General features: G+C 44.9%; 1 protein-coding gene across 1 annotated transcript; it reads left to right on the forward strand.

Annotated features, from left to right (window-relative positions):
- The first annotated feature begins 3,691 nt into the window (after nt 1-3,691).
- On the forward strand, nt 3,692-14,693 carry LOC132389425 (NACHT, LRR and PYD domains-containing protein 14-like). The gene is made up of 11 exons (XM_059961950.1): nt 3,692-3,812; nt 3,911-3,976; nt 9,275-11,027; nt 12,115-12,201; nt 12,356-12,526; nt 12,679-12,849; nt 13,001-13,171; nt 13,325-13,492; nt 13,625-13,711; nt 13,855-14,128; nt 14,502-14,693. Exons 1-11 carry the CDS (start codon nt 3,707-3,709, stop codon nt 14,691-14,693), a joined length of 3,246 nt encoding a protein of 1,081 aa, XP_059817933.1. The 5' UTR covers nt 3,692-3,706.
- Nucleotides 14,694-15,759: the final 1,066 nt, after the last annotated feature.

Here is a 15,759-nt window from a genome sequence, read left to right on the forward strand (position 1 = left end):
CGATCTCAGATGCTCGGGTCCTGACAACAATCTTTAAATTTGTTCTGCACACGTTCAATTTTATTGATATCCTTTCGAGAGGTAGGTGTACAAAGTGCTTCAAATTAGCCTGTGCTACATCAATTTCGACATGATATCAGAAACTTCTGTATTCAATATTTTGATTTATGAAGACCCCTGTCCTAAAGGCTTTACAACGCCATCTATCTTCGACAACACTTTCACGAGATTTTGGATCTGTATTCCCAGACACTTCGTTTCACCGCACTGTTCAATGCCCTACCTCTCAATGTCTTAGTGTTATCGTGGTTTGTCCTCAAAAAGTACAACACCTCGAATGTGTCTTCATTAAATTCTGTCTCCCAATCTACATTCCACAATTTCTAATCTGTTCCACGTCCCACTGCAATCTCTGATAACCTTTCTCGCTGTCACTGCCTTGGTGTCATCCAGATTTGCTGACCCAGTTTACCACATTATCATCCAGAGCGTTGATACATATGACAGACAACAACAAGATCCCTACTGCACACCACTAGTCATAGAGTCAGAGAAGCAAGTCTCTGCTGCCTCTCTTAGCTTCTCTCGTGAATCCAATATCTAAACTAACATACTATCATGTCATGAATGTCAAGCGACTTAAATCTTATTGACAAAGCTCCCATGATGGACTTTGTCAATGGCCTAGCTGAAATCCCTGTAGACAACTTCCACTGACTTGTTTTCATGATTTGCTTGGTCAATTCCCTATAAAGCTATAAGATAGGTTAGATGAGATCTACTAAGCACAAATCCGTGTTGACGATCCCTAATTAATCCTTGCTCATCCAAATGCTCATATTCAGTCCCTTAGAGTACCTGCCAGTAACTTTACTAACACTGCTGTCAGTCTCACCAGCCTGTAATGCCCTGGCTTATTCTTACAGACTTTCAAGCAGCAGAACAGCATTACCTATCCTCCAATACTTCCGCATCAAACATTTAAAATACCTTTACTGAAGCACCTGCAATCTCTGTTTATCCTCAAACGAGGTACGAAGCAAAGCCCCAGGGATGTTTCTGCCCTAAACTGCTTCAAGACAGTAAATACCTCATCCTCTGTAATCTGTATAGAGTCCGCGATCTCACTGCTGATTTGCCTCACTCCAACTACTCTGTATGCCTCCTGACTAAATAATATTGCAAAAAACTGATTTAAAATCTCCCCCATTTTTTTTTCCAGCTTCATGCATAAAGGCCCACTCTGAACTTCAAGTGGACCAATTTCGTTCTGAATATATTAGATGAAGAGTTTGGTATTCTCCTTTCCCTTGTCTGCTAGCGCAAACTCATGCCGTACTTTAGCCCTCTTGATTTCTTACTTCAGTAACTCTTGCATTTCTTTTACTCATCAAGTGCCTCATCTGATCCTTCGAGCCTGTACTTGTGATGCGCTCGGGGCCTCAATATCTCTCAAAAGCCTAGGTTCCCGGAATATGTCACACTTGCCTTGTATTCTGTCAGTAAGATTCAACCTGTACTTGTGGTCATTCATGCATTCAAACTTTGTACTCTGAAAATATCAGGTTTGGAATCCTCTCACCTACCAAGCACATCTGTTACCAGAAAACAACCAGTCCCATTCCCTTTCGTCAGATCCCTTCCGATGATACTGAAGTTGGCTTTCTCCAATTTAGATTCTTAACCCGAGGGCCAGACCCATCCTTGCACATAATGATCTTTAAACTAAAGGCATTATGATCACCAGATCCCTGCACACATGCTTGTCACCTGCCGTATCTTGTACCCTGATAGAATTGTCACGACCGCAATGTATTGATTACAGAAACTTCCCTGGACATACTTGACATACACAATTCCATCGAGCCCTTTAAAATGTGGATGTCACAGCGAATAAATGGACAGTTAACATCACCTACCATCAGAAGCCGATGTTTCTTGCAACTGTCTGTGATCTCTCTGCAAATTTGATCCTCTAAGTCCCAGTAGCTATTGGGTGATGCACAATGTCATCCCATTAACCTGGTCGTTCCTGTCCTATTGCTCAGTTTCACACATGTAGACTCCATAGATGAGCTCTACAGTCTGTCCAGTCTGAGCAATGCAGTGACATCTTCCCTTAAGCGACCGCTCCTTCTGTAATCCGACCCGGACTGTTGAATCATGTCTAACGCTACAGAACTTTTTAGACTGTGCTGAAAAACCAGTCTTCACCAATTCCAACCAAATCACATCAATGGTCGCCATCCTGTAATTCAATGTGCTGACCCATGCGTGAAGCTCATCTTCCTTTCCTACAACACTCTTTACATTGAAATAATACGGATTTTGGTAAAGAAATAGCTTCACGATGCTCATCATTTAGCTTCCTGACTTTCCCACTCCGGTTATCCACTCCGGTTCTTCATTCCCCTGCTCATTTTGAACACACCCCCACTCCCTATGCAGCGCTAACAAACCTTCCCCCATGGGTATCAGTCCCCCTCCAACTCGATTTCAAAACTAACACGTCTGTCCAAGTCCCACATTCCTTGGAAGAGAGCCCAATCATCCCACCATCTGAAGCGCTCAGTTATGCACCATCCCATCAGCCACACGTTAGTCTGTATTATCGTCCTACCTCAGGCCTCACTGGTACCTGGTGCGGATAGCGATCTTGACAACACAACCCTGGGGGTCCTGCCCTTTGGCTTAGCATCCATGAACACACATTGCAGGAACTTCTCACACTTCCGGCTCTTACGTCATCCGGCGAATCACCCTGCCGTTAAGAAAGTTTCAGACTCGATGCGAGAGATCCCTGACCTTGGCAACACACCATCCAGAAATCTTGTCGTCAACAGAAACCCCAGGCTGTTTTCCTACCCGCTGAATTCCCCTTGTTAATGCAGCTCACTCTTCTCAGTCCTTCTGAGTCACAAAACCAAACTCAGTGCCAGAGGTATAGTCGACATAGCTTTTCTCTTCTAGGTCATACCCGGAAACAGAAAATTTGTTCTGTTACGGAGGGGTTCCCTGCAGTGACATATTCTGATTTCTCCCTCTTGACAGTCACCCACTTACCTGTGTCCTGCCCCTGGTGTATAGCTCCATCCCTGTACATCCTGTCAGTCAACCTCTCAGCCTCCTGAATGATCCCGGTTTCATCCAGCTACAGCTCCAGTTCCTTAGCACAGTCTGTAATAAGCTGCAGTTGGATGCACTTCTTCCAGTTGTACTTGTCAGGGACACTGGATTTCTCCTTGTCTTGCCACACCCTGCAGGAAGAACATTCCACTATCCTGCCTGGCATTCCCACTGTTCTAACCGTAAAAACGGGAGCGAAAATATTACCCAAATTCCAGCTAAAGCCTCACTGGACCGTCTCTGACACTAAGCCTCAATTCTCCGCACTGTCTCTGGCTCACTCACCCTATGTCTGCTCCACTTAAACATTGCTGAGTGATAATTACTGCGCAGTCTGTGGCACAGAATGTCCGGACTGACACCTCTCGCTTCTTTAAATTCTTTCTCCCGCTATGAACACTTCAATGGCTGTTAGCGATCTGTGTCGAGCAGAAAGTGCTGGGACAGTCCATGCTCAGGGTAGATTTGTACCCATCCCTCCGCTCCTCAATATATTCCCCATTGTTCATTACAGAGCGTGACTGAGCTCGCGGAGAAGGGAAACCGAGCGGGCGCTTCCAAACTCCTCCTGGATCTGGTGATGGAGAAGGGCACCGGAGCCCGGAGGGTGATGTGGGAATCCTTTGTGAAACTACACCATCATTTACCGAAGCTGAGCAGAATATTGAATGAAATACGGGAACGCGGTACGGTGAACAATACACTATGTGTTACAGATGTAAATGCTAATGAATGTACAGTATTACAAAGAACAGACTTCATGCAGGTTAATCTATTTGGACAGGTGACGGCCAGTTCGCCTACATGGACACTGAGCGGGGTTTATCTGAAGTGCCCGCGCGTCTGAAAGGTAAGCGATGGAACGGAGATCTCAAAGTCTTTCTTTTACTCTGAGAGTCTGAATACCAGTTTTTAGTGATATGATTAGAGACTGTCTAAACATGGCAGACATTTTTTGTTGCTGTAGCTGGAGGACATGTAACCATCTGTAATTTTCAGAACACCTTGTACCGTCCGGGTCTTCGGCTGTGCACCTGGAGACATCTATGAAGTTCAACCCTGAAGTTACACCTGCCTTCTCACCATATCTATTGATGCCCTGACCAATCAAGACCTTCTGCCATAAATATACCCACAAACACGGCCTCCACTGCAGTCTGTGGCACAGCATTCCAGGATTTACTATTAATTGGCAACAATAATCCTCCTTACCTGTCGTAATGGTTGCCTCACAATTTTGATGTTGTGCCTTTCAGTTCTGGAGACGCTCACCACAGAAAACATCTTGTACATATCCACGCTATCTGGCTTTTTCAACATTCAGTAGGTTTCAAAGAGATTCCCAACCTCACCCCACCTCCCCGCATTCCGCTAAATTCCAGTGATTACAGACCCAAATTTGCCAAGACGCTCCTCACATGTTAATCCCCCTCCCCCATTCCCAGAATCATGATCGTGAATCTTCTCTGGACTCTCTCCAATGACAACACATCCAGTTTGAGATATGGGTTCCAACATTGTTGACAATACTCCAGGTGCGGCCTGACTACAGTCGTATAAAGGCTCAGCATTATCCCCTTGTGTTTATATTCAATTCCCTTTGAAATAAATGCCAACATTGCATTTTCCTACTTTGCTACAGACTCAACCTGTAAATGAACCTTCTGTGAATCTTGCTGGAGGACTCCTAAGTCCCTCTGCACCTCTGGTGTTTGGCCCTTCCTCCCATTCAGATAATGGTCCGCACTATTGTTCATTTAACCAAAATGCATTTTCATACATTTCCCAACACTCTATATAATCTGCTACTTTTTTCCCATTCTTCCAATTTGTCTTCTTTCTGGTACAATTGCATTGCTTCCTCAGCACTACCTATCCCTCCACCTATCTTTTTATCATCTGCAAACTTTGCCACAAAGGCATCAATTCCATTATCTAAATCATTAATCCATCAATGTGAAAACCTGCGGTCCCAATACTGACCCTGAAGAACACCACTGGTCACAGGCAACAAACCAGAAAAGGCCCCTTTTATTCCCACTCGCAGTCTCCTGTCTGTCAGCCATTCCACTATCCATGCCAGTATCTTTCCTCTAACACAATAGGACTTTATCCTTTTCAGCAGTCTCATATGTGGCACCTTATCAAATGCCTTCTAAAATCCAAGTAAATGGCACCGACTGGCTCCCTTTGTTCACCATTCCTGTAATTTCCTCGAAGAACAGATTTACCAGGCATGATTTCCCTTTACAGATACCATACTGACTTTGACTTATTTTGTCATTAGTCTCTTGGTACCTCGAAAGCTCAAACTTAATAAGGGATTCCAACATGTTCTCAACCATCGAGGTTTGGTTAACTGACCTATACTTTCCCATCTTTTTCCTTCCACTCTTGTTAAAGAGTGGAGTGATATTTGCAATCCTCCAGTCCTCCGGGACCATGTCAGAATTAAGTGAATTTTGAAAGACCATTACCAATGCATCGGTTATCTCTCCAGAAACCTCTCTCAGGTCTCTGGGACGTAATCCATCATGTCCTGGTGACTTATCCAACTTAAGACCCTTTCGTGTGCCGAGTACTTTTCCTTTTGTAATAGCAATGACACTCAATGCTACTGCCTGCTAGTTAAGGACCACTACACACTGCTAACGTCTTCCACAGTGAAGACATATGCAAAGTACCCATTACGTTATCTGAAATTTCTTTGTCCCCAATTACTATCTCACCAACATCATTTTCCAGTGGTTCAATATGAACTCTCAACTCACTTTTACTCTTTATATTACTGAGAAAATGTTTATTACCCTGCTTTATATTATTGGCTTGCTTGCCCTCATATATCACCTTTTCCCTTCCTATAGCTTGTTTAGTTGCCTTGTGTTAGATTTTAAAACGTTTCCTTTCATCCAAACTTCCCTCACTTTTGAAACCTTATATATGCCCTTTCCTTGGCTTTCATGCAGTCCTTCACTTCCTTTGTCAATCACCGTTTCCTATCCCTGCCGCTTAAGAACGTCTTCGTCTGTGGACCGTATCTATGCTGCGCCTTGTGAACTATTCCCAGAATCTTCAGCCATCTATGTTTTGCCGTTATTCCAGCTAGTATCCTTTCTAATCCACCTGGCAGAGCTCCTCTCTCATGTCTCTGTAATTCGCTTTATACCATTGCGCTACTGATATATGTAAGCTATGCTTCTCACTCTCAAATTGCTGTTTGAATTCCACTATTTTGTGATCACTGCCTCCTAAGGTTCCTTTGCATTAAGCTACCTATTAACGTCTTGGTTTTTACACAACACCCAATCTAAGATAGCCTTTTCCTGAGCAGTCACAAGCACAAGATACTCTGCAAAGCTATCACGTTGGTATTCAATAAATTCCCCCTCTTGCGAGCCAACACTTTAAATATGCTTGATTTTCCTATTCCCCTTGCATATTGATGTCCTCCATTACAATAGTGTCATTACCATTTTTACATGCCTCTTCCCGCTCCTTTTTCAATGTCAACCTTTCCTCTTGGCTACTATTGTGAGGCCTAACATAATTCTCATCATGTTTATTTTCACCTTTGCAATTTCGCATCTTCACCCACAAAGATTAAACAAGGATTGAACCCCATATCACGTCGTTCTAAAGATGTAATTCCATCACGAGCCACACTACCGCCTAAGTTGCCCTGCCTGTCCTTCGATACAATGTATGTCCTGTGATCTTGAGGTCCCAACTATGGCCACGACTCAGTGACGCCCACAGAATCAAAGCGACCAATATATAATTGCACCAAGTGTTCGTCCACCTTGGTCCGAATGCTAGGCGCATTAACTACAACGCCTTCAGTTCTGCATCTGCGCCCTTATGAATTTTACCTGTGTGGTGCATTTCAACACTTCTATCTGTCTGCATTTCAACCCAATCATCAGCTTCTCCTTCCTTACATTCATGTTACATCTATCATCTACCTTTAAGCTTGTTGACGCATCCTCAGCTCTGTCACCCTGGTTCCCACACCGCTGCCATGTTGAAACACTCCCAACAGCTCCAGTAAATCTGTCCGCAGTAATATTGGTCCCCCTCGTAATCGTTCAACCTATCCATTTTGGACAGGACACGACTGTCCCAGAGGTTGTCCTAATTATCCAAAAGCCTGAATCCCTGCTCCCCGCTGGAATTCTTCAGCCGGGCATTTATCTGCCACCTCATTCTATTCCCCCGTTCACTATCGTGCGAAACAGACAACAATCCCGAGATTACTATGAGTTCCAGATTCTCAGCTTCCTTCAAGACCACCTCCTGTTTTTCCCTCCAGTGTCATTGATCCCAATATGTGCCATGACTTCTGGCTGCGCTCCCTCTCTTTTCAGCATGTTGTGGACGTGCCCAGAAACATTTCGGACCCTGGCACCGGGGAGACAAAATACTATCTGTGTCCCTTTTAATGTCCACAGAACCGCCTATCTGTCCCTCAGACTATAGAGTTCCCTATTACTGCTGCCATACTTTTCAGTTCCTATTGTTCTGTGCAACATCAGGGAATTGCCTGAATTCATGTACAAGTTCCCTGTAGCAGAGGAGACTGTAGAGGTGTGGTAGGCGTGTATTGCCTGAGTTCATGAACCAGCTCCTCGGAGAATACGAGACTGTAGAGTAGAGCGGGGTGTGTTATATCGCGACTGGTTCAGCCTGGAAAATGAAACAAAAATAATCTTCCTTTTCTGTGGGTCAGTACTACAGATTAAACTTAAATGATTGTCAAAAGCATCGGATCCTTTATGAAACATAGAAACACAGAAAACCTGCAGAACAATACAGGCCTATTGTCCCACAGATATGTGTCAGATGTGTCCCCACCTGAGAAAGTACCAAGGGTTACCCATAGCCCTCTAGTTCTCTGAGCTCTATGTACCTGTCCAGGTTCTCTTAACAGACCCTATCATATCCACCTCCACCACCATCGCCGATAGCCTATTCCACGCAATCACCACTTTCCGTGTAAAAGGTTGACCCTGACATCTCCTCTGTACCTACTTCCAAGCACCGTAAAATTAGCCATTCACATGCTAGCCATTTCAGCCCTGGGAAAAAAGCCTCTGACTCTCTACGTGATTAATGCCTCTCATCACCTTATACACCTCTATCGGATCATCTCTCATCCTCTGTCACTCCAAGCAGAAAAGACCGTGTTCACACAACCTATTCTCATAAGGCATGCTCCCCAGTCCAGTCAACATCCTCGTAAATCTTCCCTGCACCCTTTCATGTGTTCAACATCCTTCCTGTCCTGACGCGACCAGAATTGAGCAAATCATTGCAAATGAAGTCTGACCATGTTCCTGTATATCTGCAGCATTACCTCTCGGCTCCTAAACTCAGTTCCACGGTGTTCGAAAGTCAATGCACCGCATGTTTCTTAAACACAGAGTTAACCTGCGCAGCCGCTTTGAGTGTCTTAAGAAATTATACGCCACATTGCCAATAGTCTTTCCATTAATGCTATAATCTGCCACCATATTTGACCTACCAAAATGAACCTCTTCGCACTTATCTGGATTGACCTCCAACTGCCACTTCTCAGCCCAGTTTTGCATCCTATCAATGTCCTGCTGTACACTCTGACATCACTCCACACCATTGACAACACCTCCAGCCTTTGTGTCATCAGGAAATTTACTAACACATAAAGTACGGTGTGTTACACCATTACTGGCTAGGCTGCAAAATGAAAACTCTGTGGCTCAGTACTGACAGCTTAAACCGAAAGGACTATCAGCAACATCAGATCAGTTATGAGAAAAAATGAACTAAATTGCCCATTGCCCCCCTCCACTGTTACCCTCTGCAGTGTTGCTCAGTTCAACAGAAGCTGAGCAGTGAAACCACCCGCTCCACACAACACTCTCCTCTCCAGAATCACGTGTGCACCTGGTGCTCGCTGGAACACCGGGGAATCAGGAAACTACAAACGGAGGGGCGAGTGGAGGCTTTAACAGCGAATCTGAATCAGATCAGAAACGTTTCTGTGCCATCAGTCATTTTCAGACACTCTGTCTCTGAGCTCCAAACAATGTCTTCAATATGTTTTCTTTTTGAGGAAATACGCGATTGTTCCATGTTCATCAGATCAGGCATTGTCAACCTATTTCCTCAGATGTTCGACAGAAACACATGGAGACTCTGCGGGAACAAACTGAAAAACTAAGAGTGAACACGATCCTGATGAGAGAGAAGGTGAAGGTTTTCCAGCTGGTCGATCGATACGCTGAGCTCACGGTCATTTCCACTGTTCGAGATCGGACACTGGTGGAACATGAGCTGCTGGCAAGAGGCAGAGACCACGAGGAGTGGAGACAGAAACATCTCTGCAAAGACTTGGAGAAACTCCACATTGCTCATCTGTTTCAGAATCGTTACTCACATAGTTTTCGGGAAGAAATGAAAAGAATCTCAGGATGTTCGGCAGCAGTGGCCGGAGTCCCGGGGATCGGGAAAACAACAATGGTACAAAAGATTGTTTATGACTGGTCCACAGGGAAAATATACGAGCAATTCCATTTTGTGTTCGTTTTCAAATTCCGAGATTTAAACTCCATTAACTGCAGAATAAATCTGAGGGAATTGATTCTGGATCAATATCCTTATTTTGGGAATGTTCTGAGAGAGGTGTGGAAGAACCCAGAGGGCTTATTGTTTATTTTTGATGGTTTAGATGAATTCAAACACAGAATCGATTTTGCTGACAGTCGGAGAGACACAGAACCCAAGCACCAGTGCCCAGATCCCGAGTGGTGGTGTGAAGTGTCGGACATTGTGTACAGTTTAATCCAACACAAGCTGCTCCCAGGGTGTTCAGTGCTGGTGACCACCCGCCCTACTGCGTTACATTTATTGGAAAAGTCAGAGATCAGCATCTGGGCTGAAATCCTGGGATTTGTTGGTGAGGAACGGAAGGAATATTTCATCAGATATTTTGATGATCAGACGGTGGCAGAAGCTGTTTTCAAATACGTGAAGGAGAACGAGATCCTATACACCATGAGCTACAACCCCTCCTACTGCTGGATCCTCGCTCTGGCACTGGGCCCCTTTTTCTCACAAAGAGTCAGTGACGCGCAGCGAGTTCCCAAGAACATCACCCAACTCTATTCCTACTATATCTACAATATCCTGAAAAACCACGGCCGTGAAATTGAGAACCCCCGTGAAGTGTTACTCAGGGTTGGTCAGATGGCCTTCAGAGGAGTGTCCGAGAAGAAGATTGTGTTTACGGGTGAAGATTTGATCAACTACAATCTGCAGCCTTCCCAGTTCCTGTCCGGGTTCCTGATGGAGCTTTTGGAGAGAGAAAATTCTGCCCGGAGCGTGGTGTACACATTCCCACACCTCACCATCCAAGAGTTTGTAGCTGCAGTCGCACAATTCCTGACTCTACATCCCGGCGATATACTGAAATTCCTCACTGAAGCCCACAACACGACAGATGGGCGATTTCAGGTATTTCTCCGATTTGTTGCTGGTCTCTCCTCCCCAATGACAGCTCGGGGCCTGGAGGAGTTTCTGGGTCCATTTCTTCATCAAACAACCTGCCGGGTGATTGACTGGGTGAAAGAGGAAGTTAAACGCCAGATTGGAAACGCAAGGAGTGAAGCTGGTAAAAGGAGCCTCCTGAACACATTGCACTACCTGTTTGAGTCTCAGAATCGTGGACTGGCTCAGGCTACACTGGGATCTGTGGAAAATCTTTCATTCAGTGAAATGTCACTGACCCCGATTGACTGCGCGGTCCTGGCCCATGTCATCGGATTCTGTGATACAATAATAAACCTCGATCTGGCTGGCAGCCACATTCAGTGTGAAGGAATCCAGCGGCTGGGACCCGGGCTGCACAAGTGCCAGGATTTGAGGTAACTTGATTTATCGCTCACTCTGAACTGTGAAACTTCCATTGTGATTTTGGTAAAGTTGTAGTAAATCCGATTGTGAAGAATTGTGTAAAATCACCAGGGGATCGGTCTGTATTTCCCCAAGGATGAGAGCTTTCTGTGTTTCGTTGTTAAGGGCTGTGTAGACTTTAGATTAGTAAAGAATGGCCATTTGATTAATGGTAGTAAATCACAGGAATGGCCGTGACTGCAGCAGGTTGGTCAGAGTTTCACACACCCTTCCCGGTGAAGGACAAGAGATCGTCAGCGGACTGTCCCTATGGGAAGGAAATAATTATCAATATGAAATTGTCCTCCACCGCCCTTCCCCGCGTGTGACTATCACCATCAGTCCACCTATGTGACTGTGCTCACTACCGGATACCCAGACCCCATGGGTGCATCTGCTCTCCCGCATGTGGGGCTCAGTTCAGATCCACCCCTCCCGTGCAATCCCTCGTCTTGTCGGAATGTCCTTTCCCATCAGTATCCTCCTATGGGATCTCTCTTTCCCATCCCCCTTCCTCTTGTGTGATCTCTTCTCCTTCCTCCTGTGGGACCACTCCTCTTTCCTCTTCTGGGATCTCTCTTCTTTCCTCATGTGGGATCTCTCCTCTTTCCTCTGTGGGACCTCTCCTCCAGCCTCCCCCGTGATCTCTCTTCCTCAATCACCATCCTCTTGCAGGTTCTCTCTTCCTATCCCTTTTCCTCAGGTGGGTTTACTTCCACCATCTCACATCAACTTTCCCTTTAACAAATCTTCCTCACTGTGGGACTTTCCCCCATCCTTCAACCCCGCCCCTGCCGATTCTCCCACGTCTGGAACACGTTTCTAACTATTGGTGAATGACACAGAATATGTGGAGTTTACATGGTCACGCTGACAGACAAACTTACTGACATTCGGTGAATACCCTGGAGCTGGGCAGTGAGGAACATGGGCAGTGATGGGAACTCCGACCGGTGATTTACTGATGGGTTTAATTTTTCCTGAAATATCTGAGTGCGAGAAATTCCCTCAGACACACGGGTTGAATCACTTTGTACATCAATTTGTCTGTTTGTTTAGACTTGGGCGTAATGAACTGGGAGATTCTGGGATGAAACCGGTGTCGGCGGCACTAAAGAACCCGGAGTGTAAAATAGAGAAACTGCGGTAAGTACGGGACTGTGGGAGATTGTGCTTACAGTCACTGGGTGTCTGACACTGAACACTAACGAGATATGTAATTGTGTTACTGATAAACACTGGCTATTTGTGCCGTCTCCTGTTTCGCTGTGTCCTTTACTCCGCTCTCTCTCATCTCCAGGCTGAGCCATGTCGGTGTCACAGATTCCGGTGCCAAGGAACTCACTTCCGCACTCAATACAAACCGATCACTTACGGAGCTGCTCCTGAGTGAAAATGACCTGGGAGATTCAGGAGTGAAACTGGTGTCTGCAGCTCTGAGGAAACCGGAGTGTAAAATACAGAAATTGGGGTAAGTACCAGACTGTGGGAGATTGTGTTTACAGTCACTGGGTGTCTGACACTGAACATTAATGTGATCAGTTGTGTTACTGATAAACGCTGGAGATTTGTACTGTCTCCTGTCTCTCTGTGTCTTTCACCTTCACTGTCTCTCATCTCCAGGCTGGAGAAAGTCGGTCTCACAGATTCTGGTGTCGAAGATCTCGCCTCCGCTCTCAGTACAAACCCATCAATGACGGAGCTGTACCTTGGTGATAATAAGCTGAGAGATACCGGAGTTAAACTGATGTCAGTGGGTTTGAGGAACCCGGAGTGTAATTTACAGAAACTGCGGTAAGTACCAGACTGGGGTATCGAATTTACAGTCACTGGGTGTCTGACACTGAACAATAATGTGATCAGTAATTGTGTATCTAATAAACTCTGGGGATCTGCAGCGTCTCCTTTCTCTCTGTGTCAGTCATCCTCTCTCTCTCATCTCCAGGCTGGAGAGAGTCGGTCTCACACAATCTGGTGCCAAGGATCTCGCCTCCGCTCTCAGTACAAACCCATCACTGACGGAGTTGCAACTGAGTGATAATGAACTGGGTGATTCAGGAGTGAAACTGGTGTCTGCGGCTCTGAGGAACCCGGGGTGTAAAATACAGAAACTGGTGTAAGTACCAGACTGTGGGAGACTGTGTTTGCAGTCACTGTGTCTGACACTGAGAACTAATGTGATCAGTAATTGTGTTACTGATAAACACCGAGGACTTGTCCCGTCTCCTGTCTCTCTGTGTCTTTCACCCTCGTTATCTCTCATCTCCAGGCTGGACAATGTCGGTCTCACAGATTCTGGTATCGAGGATCTCGGCTGCGCTCTCAGTTCAAATTTATCACTGACGGAGCTGGATCTAGGATGGAACTCTCTCACAGATCGATCTGTCCCCGGTCTCCGCCGCCTCATACTGACTCTCCCCAGTCTGGTATGGATCCGGTGAGTGTCTGTGTTAATGTTCGATGCGATAAAATAACAGCGGATCCGCGGGTTTTCTGGTTTCCCGGTCTCCTGTAACTGATACTGATGTGTAATCTGTTTATTTCATCTTTATTCATCCATCTGTTTCAGGCTGGGTGGGAATCAGTTCAGTGAGACCGGGAGGAAGGAACTGAGATCTCTGCAGGAACCCAGACCCGGACTAAGAGTGTGGACCGCGTGAATCTATGAATACGTGAACATCCACGTCCACGTGATGAGGACACTTTGGCCGATTCCCCCCTCCCATTTAACTCCCCCTCCCCTTTAACTCCCGCCCTTAAATTGCCGCGCACCAGATTTAATTCCCAAAGGTTTTGAAGGAACCTGCTTCAGTCTCGTGCTCCGCGAAAAGAGAAGCGATCCCGCAGCCGCAGTGACGTAATTCAGCCTCCTGTCCAGCAGAGGCGCTGTTTCCGCCGGTTATCCGCTTTCGAGACTCCCTGCGTGAGATGGGGAATTACGCGTGGATGGCGGTTTTCAGTCTGGGACGCCATTGATGACATTAAGAAAACCCTCGACTTTATCTTTGAAGTGGTGAACACCCTGAAGTCTGATGTCGTGCAAATCAATGGGCCTTGTACGGACCACGAAAAGGTAATTCAGACTTTGGAGCTGAGGCCGAGCATTATCGGAGAAGGTGGAATCTGACATTCTCGACATTCCAGAGCAAACAGATGAAAATGTTAAAAATAAAGTAACTCAAAAATGCGAAGCAGTAGCTCCGGAGTCCAACGAGGAGATTTGACGACGCGTGGATGCTGCCCATCGGCTGGGTCGGATAAGAGGGAATAAGAATTCAAGGATAAGAATGGAGGAATTCCAGGGGCGGGTGGTATATATTTGAAGCAGGGTTTAAGCGTCGGCCCAACAAAAGATGTCTCGGTTGACCATTTTTCGATTTTCAAACTGAACCACCAGCAATCTGGAATGGACACTATCCAGAAAAAAAGAGTACTTGCTCTTGCAGAGGCTGTGGTTCGCCGAGGACCTGACTGCAGCTGATAAGTTAGCCCGACAGAAGCTGTGGCCGCTGGTGGAGGCGACTAGAAAAGATGGGAAGCGTGCTTTGTTTGCTGGTACTCGAGCTTTCATGATGGAAAAGAGATCCGAGCAGAACGGTAACATGTTGGTGTGGCAACTGGTCTACTATCTCTGCTAATATTTCAGTCTGGCCTTTGTTTATGTAGAACTGGGATAGTTTTTTCTTACTTTTATTATTAGAAATGAAGAATTATTTTTTTCTGTATATATATATATATATATATAGTCTGTCATGAGACTGTCTTTCTCACTTGTTTCTCTTTAATGCCAGGGGACTTAGTCACACTGTTAAACGTAAGGCTTTATTCTTGTTCTTCAAGCAGCATAAACATGTAGATTTCTTCTTCTTAATCCAAGAGTCACACTCTGTGACTGAAGACGTTAAACTATGGAAATCCCTGTGGGGGAATGATGCTTGGTTGTGGACATTCTGCGGGGTTCTTATTCTGATGTTTAACTTTAAAGGATATGTTTTGCACTCTGAGGCGGACAAACATGGCCATTTTCTGGTTCGAATTGTTCAATATTGTGATAACACTTCTCATATTTCTAATATTTATGGATATAATATTATAAATGATAATGAAAGATTACTTGATATTTTGGGAAAACATGTTTTGGTTATTGGCTCTTCAAATTTCCTAACTTTTACTCGTTACGATAGGAAACTTTAATATCGTTTTAGATTTTAAAAAATTGACCGATGTTCCCCATGGTAACACTCCACTTATAATAACTTTACTAACTTTATTCTGAAGTTTAATATTATAGATATTTGGAGAGAGCACTTTCTTGGAGTAAGAGATTATACTTGGACTAATTACAATTATATGCATGTCTAGATTAGATTACTGGTTACTATCCATACCTTAAGAAATGATAGTCTCTTTTATTTTTTCCCTCATCTTTAACAGATCATAAAGCTGCATCTGTACAAATTGCATTGCATTGCATTGTCTTCAGCTGATAATATTGGGAACTAAATAATTCCATTTTGGGGCAAAAAGTTGTCTCTTTGCACATTAAAACGTTGGCAAACTCCTTCTTACGTAAAGCGATGGCAAAGAATAATTTCCTTAAGAAATGATAGTCTCTTTTATTTTTTCCCTCATCTTTAACAGATCATAAAGCTACATCTATACAAATTGCATTGCATTGCATTGTCTTCAGCTGATAAGATTGGG

This window comes from Hypanus sabinus, unplaced genomic scaffold (genome assembly GCF_030144855.1).
Source record: "Hypanus sabinus isolate sHypSab1 unplaced genomic scaffold, sHypSab1.hap1 scaffold_565, whole genome shotgun sequence".
Lineage (NCBI taxonomy): Eukaryota > Metazoa > Chordata > Chondrichthyes > Myliobatiformes > Dasyatidae > Hypanus > Hypanus sabinus.

What these genes read in the sequence shown, in the direction of transcription:
- LOC132389425 (XM_059961950.1), top strand. Translation starts at nt 3,707, where the DNA reads ATGGAGAAGGGCACCGGAGCCCGGAGGGTGATGTGGGAATCCTTTGTG. An exon ending in AGTGCCCGCGCGTCTGAAAG is followed by an intron (nt 3,977 to 9,274) that starts GTAAGCGATGGA and finishes CTATTTCCTCAG; the next exon opens with ATGTTCGACAGAAACACATG. An exon ending in TGTAATTTACAGAAACTGCG is followed by an intron (nt 12,850 to 13,000) that starts GTAAGTACCAGA and finishes TCTCATCTCCAG; the next exon opens with GCTGGAGAGAGTCGGTCTCA.